Genomic DNA, 15,807 nt, shown 5'->3' on the forward strand with positions numbered 1-15,807 from the left:
CTAGTGGTTAGAGCGTTGGACTAGTAACCAGCAGGTAGCCTAGTGGTTAGAGCGTTGGGCCAGTAACCAGCAGGTAGCCTAGTGGTTAGAGCGTTGGGCCAGTAACCAGCAGGTAGCCTAGTGGTTAGAGTGTTGGACCAGTAACCAGCATATAGCTTAGTGGTTAGAGCGTTGGGCCAGTAACCAGCAGGTAGCCTAGTGGTTAGAGCGTTGGACCAGTAACCAGCAGGGAGCCTAGTGGTTAGAGCGTTGGGCCAGTAACCAGCAGGTAGCCTCGTGGTTAGAGTGTTGGGCCAGTAACCAGCAGGTAGCCTAGTGGTTAGAGCGTTGGGCCAGTAACCAGCAGGTAGCCTAGTGGTTAGAGCGTTGGGCCAGTAACCAGCAGGTAGCCTAGTGGTTAGAGCGTTGGGCCAGTAACCGGCAGGTAGCCTAGTGGTTAGAGCGTTGGGCCAGTAACCAGCAGGTAGCCTAGTGGTTAGAGCGTTGGGCCAGTAACCAGCAGGGAGCCTAGTGGTTAGAGCGTTGGGCCAGTAACCAGCAGGTAGCCTCGTGGTTAGAGTGTTGGGCCAGTAACCAGCAGGTAGCCTAGTCGTTAGAGCGTTGGGCCAGTAACCAGCAGGTAGCCTAGTGGTTAGAGCGTTGGGCCAGTAACCAGCAGGTAGCCTAGTGGTTAGAGCGTTGGGCCAGTAACCAGCAGGTAGCCTAGTGGTTAGAGCATTGGGCCAGTAACCGGCAGGTAGCCTAGTGGTTAGAGCGTTGGGCCAGTAACCAGCAGGTAGCCTAGTGGTTAGAGCGTTGGGCCAGTAACTGAAAGGTTACTAGATCAAATACATGCGCTGACAAGGTAAAAAATCTGTCATTCTGTCCCTGAACAAGGCAGTTAACCCACTGTTCCTAGACCAGTTAATCCACTGTTCCTAGACCAGTTAACCCACCGTTCCTAGACCAGTTAACCCACTGTTCCTAGACCAGTTAACCCACTGTTCCTAGACCAGTTAACCCACTGTTCCTAGACCAGTTAACCCACTGTTCCTAGACCAGTTAACCCACTGTTCCTAGACCAGTTAACCCACTGTTCCTAGACCAGTTAACCCACTGTTCCTAGGTTTTCATTGTAAATAAGATTGCACTCTTAACTGACTTGACTAATTTAAAAAAGGTACAATTAAAAATTAAATCTAAAACTGCTTGTAAATCAGCATTTCACTATAAGGTCTATTCTGTTGTATTCGGCGCATGTGACAAATGTAATTTGATTTTGATCTGTACCTTAGTTGGATTATGTTTATATAATATATCATTATTATTATGTTAAATGTAGCAAATCAGTTTTAAAATTCACCAGAAAAAAAACCCCCAGAGTGTAGTTGACACTTTATTTTCCAGTGGGGAATCAATTGGCACTCTGGGTAAAATTACCCAATGTTCCCTGGGTAACACCGCCACCTAGTGTCACAAACAGACTTGTGTAAAAGACGCGCAGTCCACGGTTTTCCAGCTCATTCTAATCGCACTCTAGTTACATTACAAAAGATAGGAGGACATAGATTTGTTCCTGTGAGATTAATGCACAAACCTGCTCGATTTTTTACTGTTAGGCTTTTCAAACAATTAAACATGAATTATCCTATCAAGTGCAAGTAATTACACATACATACAAAAATATATTTTAAAACAAGAGCAATAAAACTTTTAATTTCATTTTCATACGGCATACATGTTTAAACAGAGAAAACAATAAAATTAACTGGTTGGTTTGAGTAAGTAAACACATCCGACTGATGTAGTCATATAGACTACTACCCCTCCTCACTGTGATGTAGTCATATAGACTACTACCCCTCCTCTGTAGTCATATAGACTACTACCCCTCCTCTGTAGTCATATAGACTACTACCCCTCCTCACTGATGTAGTCATATAGACTACTACCCCTCCTCTGTAGTCATATAGACTACTACCCCTCCTCACTGTGATGTAGTCATATAGACTACTACCCCTCCTCTGTAGTCATATAGACTACTACCCCTCCTCACTGTGATGTAGTCATATAGACTACTACCCCTCCTCACTGATGTAGTCATATAGACTACTACCCCTCCTCACTGATGTAGTCATATAGACTACTACCCCTCCTCACTGATGTAGTCATATAGACTACTACCCCTCCTCACTGATGTAGTCATATAGACTACTACCCCTCCTCACTGTGATGTAGTCATATAGACTACTACCCCTCCTCTGTAGTCATATAGACTACTACCCCTCCTCACTGTGATGTAGTCATATAGACTACTACCCCTCCTCACTGATGTAGTCATATAGACTACTACCCCTCCTCTGTAGTCATATAGACTACTACCCCTCCTCTGTAGTCATATAGACTACTACCCCTCCTCACTGATGTAGTCATATAGACTACTACCCCTCCTCACTGATGTAGTCATATAGACTACTACCCCTCCTCACTGATGTAGTCATATAGACTACTACCCTTCCTCACTGTGATGTAGTCATATAGACTACTACCCCTCCTCACTGATGTAGTCATATAGACTACTACCCCTCCTCACTGATGAAGTCATATAGACTACTACCCCTCCTCACTGATGTAGTCATATAGACTACTACCCCTCCTCACTGATGTAGTCATATAGACTACTACCCCTCCTCACTGATGTAGTCATATAGACTACTACCCCTCCTCACTGATGTAGTCATATAGACTACTACCCCTCCTCTGTAGTCATATAGACTACTACCCCTCCTCTGTAGTCATATAGACTACTACCCCTCCTCACTGATGTAGTCATATAGACTACTACCCCTCCTCACTGATGTAGTCATATAGACTACTACCCTTCCTCACTGATGTAGTCATATAGACTACTACCCTTCCTCACTGTGATGTAGTCATATAGACTACTACCCCTCCTCACTGATGTAGTCATATAGACTACTACCCCTCCTCACTGATGAAGTCATATAGACTACTACCCCTCCTCACTGATGTAGTCATATAAACTACTACCCCTCCTCACTGATGTAGTCGTATAGACTACTACCCCTCCTCTGTAGTCATATAGACTACTACCCCTCCTCTGTAGTCATATAGACTACTACCCCTCCTCACTGATGTAGTCATATAGACTACTACCCCTCCTCACTGATGTAGTCGTATAGACTACTACCCCTCCTCACTGATGTAGTCATATAGACTACTACCCCTCCTCACTGATGTAGTCATATAGACTACTACCCCTCCTCACTGATGTAGTCATATAGACTACTACCCCTCCTCACTGATGTAGTCTTATAGACTACTACCCCTCCTCACTGATGTAGTCGTATAGACTACTACCCCTCCTCACTGATGTAGTCGTATAGACTACTACCCCTCCTCACTGATGTAGTCATATAGACAACTACCCCTCCTCACTGATGTAGTCATATAGACTACTACCCCTCCTCACTGATGTAGTCATATAGACTACTACCCCTCCTCACTGATGTAGTCATATAGACTACTACCCCTCCTCACTGATGTAGTCATATAGACTACTACCCCTCCTCACTGATGTAGTCATATAGACAACTACCCCTCCTCACTGATGTAGTCGTATAGACTACTACCCCTCCTCACTGATGTAGTCATATAGACTACTACCCCTCCTCACTGATGTAGTCATATAGACTACTACCCCTCCTCACTGATGTAGTCGTATAGACTACTACCCCTCCTCACTGATGTAGTCATATAGACTACTACCCCTCCTCACTGATGTAGTCATATAGACTACTACCCCTCCTCACTGATGTAGTCATATAGACTACTACCCCTCCTCACTGATGTAGTCATATAGACTACTACCCCTCCTCACTGATGTAGTCATATAGACTACTACCCCTCCTCACTGATGTAGTCATATAGACTACTACCCCTCCTCACTGATGTAGTCATATAGACTACTACCCCTCCTCACTGATGTAGTCATATAGACAACTACCCCTCCTCACTGATGTAGTCATATAGACTACTACCCCTCCTCACTGATGTAGTCATATAGACTACTACCCCTCCTCTGTAGTCATATAGACTACTACCCCTCCTCACTGATGTAGTCATATAGACAACTACCCCTCCTCACTGATGTAGTCATATAGACTACTACCCCTCCTCTGTAGTCATATAGACTCCTCCCCCTCCTCACTGTGGTGTAGTCATATAGACTCCTCCTCACTGTGGTGTGATTGGTTAGCATCACACATGACAGAATAATAAACAAACCATACTTCTCATTCTCTATTGGTGGTTTAAAGGAACTTCACATGGCAGTAGAGTATAACACCAGTTTAAAGGAACTTCACACGGCAGTAGAGTATAACACCAGTTTAAAGGAACTTCACACGGCAGTAGAGTATAACACCAGTCTAAAGTAACTTCACACGGCAGTACAGTCTAACACCAGTCTCACATCATGTAGTGACAAAGGATGCATCCTAAAAATAGCACCCTATTCTCTACACAGTAGACTACTTCTGACCAGTGCTCTACCCAAAAGTGCTCTACCCAAAAGTAGTGCACTATATAGGGAAAAGGGTTCTATAGGGCTCTGGTCTAAAGTAGTGCACTATGTAGGGAATAGGGTGCCATAGGGCTCTGGTCTAAAGTAGTGCACTATATAGGGCATATGGTGCCATTTGGGACGCACAGACGACTTTCCGTCAAACCATTCGACTTCCTGTTCCATTATTTCAGGTGATGGTTGTCTTTCTTCAAATCTACATTAAAATGACCATAATTATCATTGAAACAGACAGGTTTTGGTGTTCTCTCTAATATAAATACCAGTGAGTCAAAATGTTTAAAAAAAATAAGAATAATTCAATTCACCTCAACTGGTAAAATAAAATAAAAAAATAAAAAGTGTATTTTTAGTGTTGCGACACTTTCTGCTCTAAGAAACTCCTGGGAGACATAATACATTGTAATAATAATAATAATAATAAACCGACTCCAACAAAGATCAAGGGGGTGGGTTTCATTTGCATTGTATGTTTGTGATAAAAATGTTTTACAAAAAACAAATGACTAAAATAATTGTAGAGGTAGATTACAATCCATTCTGCCTTACAGCAAATCACACTAGAGAGTTGAAATCACATGCAAATAGGCTATAGGCTCATTCAGTACATCGTAAAGGTGGAGAGTGTATTAAAACGCTTAAAAAAAAAAGGCTAAACATACCAGTCATGGAACGTCAAAATATCACATTAGGAACAAAGACAGAACTATTAAGAAATAATATCTGTGAGCTGAAACAGTATTTAAAAACAAAAACGGTCTCAAATCAACGGCAAGTCAACGGCAGCGGCAGCTGAACACCAGCCACACGGTAAAATCTGTAGAAAACAACAGCCAATTAGACCACACCATTCTCAAAAAAAAAAAAAAAAAGACAAACATGGGACCTTCAGGAATGGTTCAATAAAAACAGAAGAAAAATAAGTCACACATGCAAACAATCATCATATGAATTATACTACCGCTGTGGAAGCAGCCAGATATACTGCTTGGTTAATTCCACATGAAAATAATATACAACAGTATGTATGAACAACAATCCCACACACTCACTAGTCGTGTTTCACTAACGCACGAGACTATATACAAATCATGTCTGTCCTACTAGTCGGCCCGACCTCCGAGAGTCTGTCTCAAAGAGTCAGACGTGCCCATGCTTGGAGAGACACAGCTCGGTCTCCGTTTGTACATGGGAAGTAGCGACATCGACAGACGGCTAAACGATCACGTCCTCGAGGGGTGGCTTCAGTGTGTTCACTGTGTGGCCCCCTATACAGACACAGACAGCCTGGAAGGGGGATAGGTACACCATAGGTACACCTATACAGACAGATAGCCACCAACACCACCTGTGTCTTAGTTTTAAAAAATCTAGTTACATATTGGGATATTATTTGACGACATATCGTATAAACTTTGACAATCTCGTAATGTTATTTTAGTGCTAGTTGGTTGGCTGTCCCTGCAAACAAAAAAAAGTATTTTTCCTTCATAATGTTGTTCTCCATTTTCTGTTTAAATTGGGAGTCCATTTGTTTTTTAGCACTTTTATTTCCATGACTGACCAAAAGTCATTATCTCCTGGCTCTCTCTCTCTTGTCCCTCTGCAGCAGACATATGGTGTGTGCAATATGATTGGAACATCGAATCGCAACGAAATCACAGTATCGAATCACATAACAAATAGAATCGTGAGAATCACAATACATATCGGCAACTAAGTACGGCAAGGTCCCTGGCAATTCCCAGCCCTACTGACAGCTGTCTGTTGTTAACGTGGGTGTAATAACATTGAAAGCCAACACCATAAAGAGGTGTCTTCTGTCTACGTTAGGCAGAGTCGTTGACAATAACAACCACCAGGTGCTCTTCATCCAGATTCCCCAAAGTCCGATGTGCACTCTGGAGGAACTGCTGGGAGAAGTCACAGGGAGGGAAGGCGTACAGCATACCTCCCTTGCCCCCCCCCTTAGCCCCACCTACTGGTAGACTGATCACTCCTGCAGCCTCCTTGTTTCTCAGGTAGGTGACCAGGTGACGGAGGAGTCTGATCTGCAGGCCTGGTTCAGGTGGAGGGGCCTCGCGGTCGACGGGGTCCTGGAGGGCCAGGAGAACAGCGTAGCCCTCGGAGCCACCATGTTTGATCCTCCTGGTGACCTCGTTCAACCTGGTCTGATCCATCCTCAGTCGCTGGGCGATCTTCAGCTGGGTCAGTTTCCCCTTGGCCTGGTTGTCCTTCATGACAGAGTGGAAGAACCCGGAGCCTCCCTCCAGCAGGTGCATGTTAGTGGGGAAGCAGGAGTTCTTCAGGGTGAAGTGACCGTGCCAGGCTTTGCTGAGGGTGGTGGCACACTCCGACAGCATGCTGGGTGTTCTGGGGTCTTTATTAAGTGTGTCGGAGGTGTGGTTTGTGTCACTGGCCCGGTGGTTGCGGTCACGGTCCTTCTGTCTGTCTCCTCCAGTCTTCTTGTGGCGGTTCCGACTGGAGGATGTCTCGTGGCCGTCCTGGCCGACCCGGTCCTCGTTGGAGTGGCGGCTGCTGTCAGGGCTCTGTCCCCTGGGCTCGGTGGTAGAGTCTGGGGCCCGGACCCTGGCTCTGTCTGGGCTGTCCTCTGGAGAAGCTGACCCTGCTCTTCCTCTCACCTTGGACATGCCCCTCTCCTTCTCCTGAGAGGGTCCGTCAAGGGAGAGGGACCTGCGTCTGCGTCTCTCCGCCCCAGCCCGCTCTGCGTCTCTCTCCTTCAGCCAGCGCTCTCTGCTTCGGCTCCGGGCTGCCCGGTCCCCTCGGCCACCACGAGACCCCCCAAATGCTTCACCCCCCCTGCGCTCCAGGCTATTTGTTGGAGAGGTGAACTCTCTGTCCCCCCTGTCCAGCATAGCTCTCTCTCTCTCCCGCTGGGTGAACAGGGCGTGGGAGGGGGGCGAGCGGTCCCGGGCACGTAGCTCTCTCTCCAGGCTACGGTCGCGAAGCCTCATCAGGTCCAGGTGGGCAGGTAGAGGCACAGGGGGCTGGTATTCTGTTGGGTAACTACGAGGCAGGGGCTCCTCAGCCTTGGCAAAGTCCACCCTCAGCCTCCTCTCTGGGCCTCCTAGAGGGAACCCTCTCATCTGAGTACATGCAGCATGGGAGGCATCTAGGCTCTCATACTGAATGTAGGCAAAACTATCCCCTTTCGCATAGTCTATGTTCCGGATGCTGCCAAAACGGTCAAACTCTCTGGCCAGGGCTGCCAGGGAATTGCTGGGTCCCAGCCCGCCTACCCAAAGTCTGGTGGTAGGGTTGGCCTTACCGTAGCCTATCTTCACCGGGTTCCCGCCAATCACGCGGCCCTGCATGGTTACCTTAGCCCGGTGAGCCATGTCTAAGTTCTGGAATTTGAGGAAAGCGTAGGCTCCCCCCTGACCGCGCGCCGGTCGTTTAATCACAACTTCCTCGATGATGCCGTACTTATCGAAGCCTCTCCTCAGCTCGCCCTCGGTGACGTTGTGATCCAGGTTGCCGATGAACAAGTTCCTGCACGCCCTCGCATCATCCTCAGGTTTTATGTCATCATGCTCAGGTACTGGCAGCCCGTATGGCCGTCCCCTCTCGTCTAACATCCCATAGTAATCTAAGATCCTATCCCTCTCTCTGCTCAGTCCCAGTCCCTCTACATGGTAATGTCTTGGTGGTCGGATATCTCCGATACTACTAACTCCAGCGCAGGGGGAGAGGGACCTCTGTCTATAAGAGGGATATGGGGCGTCATGGATGGGGACATAACCCATATCCGGCGGCGTGCAGCTGCGCCGCCGGACGTACATGGGCTCTACTTTGAGGGGGCGGTCATAGAGTACTAACCTGGTTTTGGCATGCCTGGCCTCTTTAGCGTCCTCCGGGTGCCGGAAATTGACGTAGGCGACTCGGCCTAGTTCTGGAGTGTGTGAGAGTTTCACACTAACGTCCCCAAACTTTTTAAACTCGTGAAACAGTCCGTCTTCAACGTGCTCGTCAGATAGCACCGAGCCGAGATTGCTAATGAGCAACGATTTGTATTCCAGAGTCCCCCCCGTTCCCCCCCTGAGGCCCAGTAGTTCGGCTGCCGCTTTGCCTTTAGGCAGGACGGCTGTAGTCCGGAGAAGGGGTCGGCCGATGAGACCGAGGTCGTGGTGTTGTTGTCGGTGGTGGAGGGGGTCTCCGGCGCCTCCACGCTCCTCCCGAAGCCGTGTCTTCTCTCGTTCCCTGCTCCTACTCCGAGCATGTTGCCTCCCGCTTTCAGCGAGCAGCAAAGCAAGTGGTGGGAGCGGCAGGTCCTCTCTCCGTGCCCCGTCCCGGTCCCGCTCTCTTTCCCGTATTCGTTTAGCTAAAGTCCTACTAGGACTGGAGTCCCTCCCGGCCTGTCGCTTCATTTTCAAACGATGCCCAAACTTTTTAGCTAACTAGCTAGCCAGTCAGTGTCTGCAGAAAAAAAAATCCGATCTGGAAGCAAATTCCTCAGTTTTGGGAGACGTTACACTTAAACGGACGTTAGTAACTTGTAACTAATGTTCGCGACGTTAAAGACTTTGCATGTATTCCGAAATAAAAGGATAAACGCGTTTAAAAACATATTTAGAATCAGTGAACCTGTGTCAACTCCGCCATCTTGGACAAAAGGAATGTACACGTTCCGCCAATGGGAGGGGTTTGAGTCGACGTAGCCGCAGGGCTAGTGACGTCATGCGGAACAGATACTGCTCACCCAAAGTCTTGCAAATATATGACACAAATTAGATAAGGAATTTGTATGTGTGCTATGGAAATTAGAAATGATCACATGTTAAATAGAAAATGCTTCACATGCATTTTGAATTATACTGAACTAAAATATAAATGCAACATGCAACAATTTCATTGATTTTACAGTTCATGAGGAAATCAGTCGATTTAAATAAATAAATTACATCCTAATCTATGGATTTCACATTTCTGTGAATACAGATATGCATCTGTGATCATAGATACCTTTAAAAAAAAAATGGTCCTCACAATTTAGTCAAGTTATTTTTTTTGTGCATTCAAATTGCCTTCAATAAAATGCAATTGTGTTCATTGTCCGTAGCTTATGCTTGCCCATACCATAACACCACCGCCACCATGGGGCACTTCGCTCACAACACTGACATTAGCAAACCGCTCACCCACACAACGCCATACACTTGGTCAGTGGTTGTGAGGCCAGTTGGACAGACTGCCAAATTCTCTAATACGGAGGCAGCTTATGATATAGAAATGATCATTAAATTCTGGTAACAGCTCTGGTGGACATTTCTGCAGTCAGCATGGCAAATTGCACAGTCCTTCAAAACTTGAGACATCTGTGGCATTGTGTTGTGTGACAAAATTGCACATTTGAGAGGCCTTTTATTGTCCCCAGCACAAGGTGCACCTGTGTATGCTCATACTGTTTAATTCACTTCTTGATATGCCACACCTGTCAGGTGGATGGATTATCTTGGCAAAGGAGAAATGTTGACTAACAGAGATGTAAACAAATTTGTGCACAAAATTTGAAAGAAATAAGCTTTTTGTGCATATGAATAATTTCTGGGATCTTTTACTACATGTTGCAAATATATGTTTTGTTCAGTATAAAACACTCATGCCAAGTTAGATATTTATGACCATGTGTGATGATACTACCAGCATTGACTATTAAAACACGATGACTTCTGACACCTTGTTTTCATATTTTAATGAAAAAGTACAGAACATTTTGTAATAAACATGTAAGGTTGTGTGAAAGAAAAGCACATTTCAATAGTTTTATCTTCTCTTAAAAAATATATATATTTCAGGGGTGTGGCGAAGCTTATTTGTAGAGGGTATAAATCAAGGTCTCGATTTGATGATTAGTTGAATAGTAGAATCAGGTGTCTTAGTACACCCACTGTCTAGGACCTTCTGCATATGAGCTTGTCCACACCTGTTATATTTGATTATACCGTTATTAATTAAGACAAATTTTAAAAAAGTATATCCCTTAATTAAAACAAAAACAAAATAGGTCATGTACAGACTGACAGGTGGTTCATATAACGCACAGCGAACATTACCCACCACAAAATACCCTCTCAGGACCACCAAAATCCCTTCCCCAGGGCCTGTATAAACAAAGATAGCATTCCAAATGGAACCATACTCCCCACTGGGCACTGGTCAAAGGTAGTGCACTATATAGGGACTAGGGTGCAATTTGGTATTCAGGCCAAAGTGTCTCAGAGTAGGAGTGCTGATCTCGGATTAGATTTGGCATTTAGATCACAAAGAATAAAATGACATGGACGGGGGGGGGGGGGGGGGGGACCTGATCCTAAATCAACACTCCTAATCGAGATGCTTGATACAGAGTCTTATTCAGTACGATCAACAACAAAAATATATTTTTTTTAAAGGCAAAACTGATCCTAGATCAACATGTCTACTTTGAGACACTGAATATAATCCCAGGTCTGCATCCCCCCCCCACCACCTTCGCCCTCTGGTTACAGTTCCCTCCGTGCTTTAGCGGCGTTGGGTGCGTGCTTGGGCATGAGTTCATCGATCTTGCGGATGAAGTCGGACTTCTCGGCACAGCCTTTACACGACTCTTCCCACACCTCCAGGATCTTCTTCAAGTCCTTCACCTTCAGCTTCTTCAGATCCACCGTGCTCAGGTCCAGCTGTTTGTCTGCAAAGTGGGGGGAGAGAGAGGAGAAGGTGAAGATTCCATCTTTAACAGATCCTGCTAGCATTTCAGTGGTTTAACTGGCTAAGAACAGGGGGGTGTTCAGGAGGGTTGACCAAGTGTGTGTGGTAGAGGATTGTGGTAGAGGTTGGTAGAGGATTGTGGTAGAGGATTGTGGTAGAGGATTGTGGTAGAGGATGGTGGTAGAGGATTGTGGTAGAGGATTGTGGTAGAGGTTGGTAGAGGATGGTGGTAGAGGATTCGAGATGAAGGAATGAAGCTATAGGCTTCCGTTAAGACACACAGTGACGCCTGTTACATACAAATATGAATTGTCTCTTAGCAGGTGCTGATATCAAAAGATGTTCACTAAAAAGGTTAAACGAGACTCTGCATTCTATGCCGTGCGATTAACAGTAGAATGCAGTGTGCAGAGTCTCTTCACGTTTCAGGAAGAGAGGTGACATTTCACTGTGAGGAAATAGACAGTCAACCCCCCCAGTCAGGTATGGTGATGACATGGAAAATCAGTCCTCACCTGTGTTTGTGTATGTAAATAACTTGTACTATGCCAGAAGGGGGTTGGGAAATAGCCATAGGCCTACATTGTACAAAGTTTTTGACTAAGCATGATCCACAAACCATTATCTAACAAGCTGACCAAACTGGACGCGAGCGTGCCATCGCACGAACGTTGATTTTGTTTAACTCACACCAGAAGCGATCAGGACACGCTGGTTGAAATATCAAAACAAACTCTGAACCAATTATATTAATTTGGAGAGAGGTCGAAAAGCATTAAATATTTATGGCAACTTATCAGCTAGCTTGCTGTTGCTAGCTAATTTGTCCTGGGATATAAACATTGGGTTGTTATTTTACCTGAAATGCATAAGGTCCTCTACTCTGACAATTAATCCACAGATAAAATGATAAAACAAATTCCTTTCTCGTCATCTTTTTCCTTCCTCAGGCTTCATTTTTTAAATTTCTTTGGACTTTATATGGCGGTTGGAAACCAACTTTACAGTGCATTACTACAACGACTGCACTGTGGACGTCAGTTCATCTTTCAAATCACCCACGTGGGTATATGCTCCTAAAAACCAATGAGGAGATGGGAGAGGTCAGACTGGCAGCGCGTTGAGTGTCACATATAGAAATGATTTCTATTTTAGCGCCTGGCCACACAGACGCTTGCTGAGGCAGTGTGGGTGCAATGACTGAATAACATGTAAACATTTATATATATTTATATCATGCAGTCGTTGCAGTAAAGCTGCTCCAGTCTGATGACTCCTTGCTGTCCCCAGTCCACCTGGCCGTGCTGCTGCTCCAGTTTCAACTGTTCTGCCTGCGGCAAGTATGCTCTCTCTAATTCTCTCTTTTTTGGAGGACCTGAGCCCTAGGACCATGCCTCAGGACTACCTGGCATGATGACTCCTTGCTGTCCCCAGTCCACCTGGCCGTGCTGCTGCTCCAGTTTCAACTGTTCTGCCTGCGGCTATGCAACCCTGACCTGTTCACCGGACGTGCTACCTGTCCCAGACCTGCTGTTTTCAACTCTCTAGAGACCGCAAGAGCGGTAGAGATACTCTTAATGAATGATCGGCTATGAAAAGCCAACTGACATTTACTCCTGAGGTGCTGACTTGTTGCACCCTCGACAACCACTGTGATTATTATTATTTGACCTTGCTGGTCATCTATGAACATTTGAACATCTTGGCCATGTTCTGTTATAATCTCCACCCGGCACAGCCAGAAGAGGACTGGCCATCCCTCATAGCCTGGTTCCTCTCTAGGTTTCTTCCTAGGTTTTGACCTTTCTAGGGAGTTTTTCCTAGCCACTGTGCTTCTACACCTGCATTGCTTGCTGTTTGAGGTTTTAGGCTGGGTTTCTGTACAGCACTTTGAGATATCAGCTGATGTAAGAAGGGCTTTATAAATACATTTGATATTTGCAGCGCACGCGATGCGACCGGTGTAGTCAGCGTGTAATGGTATTGTGACAGTTGTAAAGAAAAGTATTTACTATAAGCATTGTGATGAGTCCCACGTGAAAGAGGATAAACTATGGGAACAAATAAGGGACAAAAAATTCAGACTTAAGCAGGGTTTAGCTGTCAGAGAGACATGGAATTGAGGGACGCTAACATAGACTGTGTATATATATATATATATATATATATAGACATAGACTGTGTACCAAACAGAGTATCTTCTTCTTCATCATTATGTTAAGCAACTTAAGTGTGGTTCGGTACTGTACTGATTTAACTTATAAATAACTGCATACCAAGTCATCTGAGATGGGTCTACATTTGTTCTCTTACCGTATTTCAGTTCACAGATCTGACTGTCCTTCTTCTTTAGTTTCTCACAGATCTTGTCCACTGGTGTGTGGTAGCTCAGGGGCTTGGAGATCTCGTTGAGGATTTTGGTGGCTGCGTCATTTGTTCCACCAATGTAGTAACACTAGGGTACAGAAGGAAGAAAATAACAGCAATGAATTAACAAACCCAGTAGATAATCTGGATAGGACACAATGTAACTACTTATCGACTAGACTTACATTACACTAAAACTAAAATATTAGCCTAAATCACTTACAAAGCGGTTTTCCTTGCCCTTGGCGTCTTTGCAGGTTTCAACGAGGGCCTTCTCGATGTTTGTGCTGTTGAATTTAACTTTGTCGTCTTGCAATGACTGGTATAACCTTCCCAGGAAGCTCACACACACTGAAGAAAGGGAGGAAACAACACAAAACAAGGAATGATCATCATTACATTAGGATGTTAGGAGTGTACAAAGATGGCATGACTTGCCATGCATTCCTACACTTTACTAATATAACATTTTGCTAATCTGATGGTTTACAACAACAAAAAATGGGTAACTCCAGCAATACTATCGACACTATATATAGGTGGTTAGGTTTTACAACTCAGACTTCTATGGTCAGCCTGTTCCAATACACTAGACTGGGGTATGTGCAATGCCATCGGGGGCAAGCCAAATACAAATGTGAGTTACATTTAAATACCCCCCCAAAAAATTATCTTCACATTTTTAAAAAGTCCATTTATAATTTTCCAACGTTCACAATGTTCAACATACAAATAAAATATTTTATATGTAAGATGGTTAAATAAAGAGGAAAATATTGATTATTATGTGTGCTCTGGTCCTATAAGAGCTCTGTCACTTCCACGAGCCGGGTAGTGACAAAAACTCACTCATTCTTATGTTTAATAAATGTATCATATAGTGTGTGTGTGGCAGGATTACAATGATGGCAAAAAACAACATTTGAGAGTGCGCAGACCCTGGTGCGTAGCTGGAGGTTGAATGTTTGAAGGGGTACAGGACTATAACAAGTTTGGGAACCACTGCCCTAGACAAACCTGAACAATTGACAGTCAAGTATCAGGTATCCCATCTAACAGAGAAACAATAGCTTGACATGGGAGCATATTACCTCACCAACAGAAACCACAGGCAATATCTGACCTGGCTGGGGCACAAGGCAAGGTCCAAATGAGCAATTAACAGGTGAGGCAATTAACAGGTACTAGTTAGCGAGACACAGCCAGCTACAATACTTCTCTGCAAAGAAACATATTTAGGAGCGCATTGAAAATGTATTGAATTATAGTTAGATAGCTAACTGGCTAGCCAACGTCTACGCTATTTGGCGAAGAATCCTTGCCAATGACACCGCATGGAATTGTAGATAGTCGTAGTTAGGTTTTATGGCAAACTAGCTAGCTAAATCCATAGCGACAGTGACATAAATGAGACAAACCAACCCACCTTCACAATCCCCATCTTTCAAAGCGCCGCTAATGCTCGGTACCAAAGCCAGCGCTGCGAGGGCGACCGACAAAATAGTCAAACACAACATTTTACGATTAATAGCTAACTTAATCTAGTTTAGCTAGATGTACCTAGCTAAACGTTACGATACAAAACTACCTCTCTAGCGAAACAATTATAGCTACACATGAGAAGCTAGAGTCAAAACCGGTAATGTGAGCACGCAATGTCCCGATTCTGCCAAGCTTCCTGAAGAACACGTCAACCTACGAAGGCTTCCAATTGGCTCTCATTTCAGTCTCTAGAACGCGATTGGTTCGTTCTGTGCAACGCGACGCACTTTTCTCTGATTGGACAGGTGCTCTTCATTCTGGAGACGTCGTCCAGTTGGCGCCATTCGATTGGATTAGATATATATATGTATATTACGTTACCTTACCTTACAGTCATATCAGAACAGTTCAGATGGAAACATCATGCATAGAACAGAGACACACTGCTCTTTACCGCGCTGTCTGTGTCAATAGCTATACATTTAAGTCTACTTTCTTTACTTTTATTACAGGGTCCCCAACTACATTATCAGCCACTTGCCGATTTTTTTCTTGAGCGGATGGTCGGGGTGCCTGAACATAATTACAAATAATTACACTGCAAATTGACCTCAAGAAGCCCAAACAGATAATATTTGACAGAAACAATGATTTCAAACCTTAAA

At 44.8% G+C, this 15,807-nt stretch overlaps 2 protein-coding genes across 2 annotated transcripts; both read right to left on the reverse strand.

Annotated features, from left to right (window-relative positions):
* Window positions 1-6,071: 6,071 nt before the first annotated feature.
* Window positions 6,072-9,235, reverse strand: LOC139553225 (putative RNA-binding protein 15B). Its single transcript, XM_071365324.1, has one exon. It carries the CDS (start codon window positions 8,971-8,973, stop codon window positions 6,415-6,417), a length of 2,559 nt encoding a protein of 852 aa, XP_071221425.1. The 5' UTR covers window positions 8,974-9,235; the 3' UTR covers window positions 6,072-6,414.
* Window positions 9,236-10,283: 1,048 nt separating this feature from the next.
* Window positions 10,284-15,425, reverse strand: LOC139553228 (mesencephalic astrocyte-derived neurotrophic factor-like). Its single transcript, XM_071365339.1, has 4 exons — window positions 15,087-15,425; window positions 13,884-14,011; window positions 13,607-13,748; window positions 10,284-11,273 (listed from the first exon to the last, which is right to left on the reverse strand). The coding sequence occupies exons 1-4, from the start codon at window positions 15,175-15,177 to the stop codon at window positions 11,089-11,091; spliced, it is 546 nt and encodes a 181-aa protein (XP_071221440.1). The 5' UTR covers window positions 15,178-15,425; the 3' UTR covers window positions 10,284-11,088.
* Window positions 15,426-15,807: the final 382 nt, after the last annotated feature.

Source organism: Salvelinus alpinus, chromosome 2 (genome assembly GCF_045679555.1).
Source record: "Salvelinus alpinus chromosome 2, SLU_Salpinus.1, whole genome shotgun sequence".
NCBI lineage: Eukaryota > Metazoa > Chordata > Actinopteri > Salmoniformes > Salmonidae > Salvelinus > Salvelinus alpinus.

What these genes read in the sequence shown, in the direction of transcription:
- LOC139553228 (XM_071365339.1), bottom strand. Translation starts at nt 15,177, where the DNA reads ATGTTGTGTTTGACTATTTTGTCGGTCGCCCTCGCAGCGCTGGCTTTG. An exon ending in GAAAGATGGGGATTGTGAAG is followed by an intron (nt 14,012 to 15,086) that starts GTGGGTTGGTTT and finishes CCCTTTCTTCAG; the next exon opens with TGTGTGTGAGCTTCCTGGGA. An exon ending in GATCTGTGAACTGAAATACG is followed by an intron (nt 11,274 to 13,606) that starts GTAAGAGAACAA and finishes CCCACTTTGCAG; the next exon opens with ACAAACAGCTGGACCTGAGC.
- LOC139553225 (XM_071365324.1), bottom strand. Translation starts at nt 8,973, where the DNA reads ATGAAGCGACAGGCCGGGAGGGACTCCAGTCCTAGTAGGACTTTAGCT.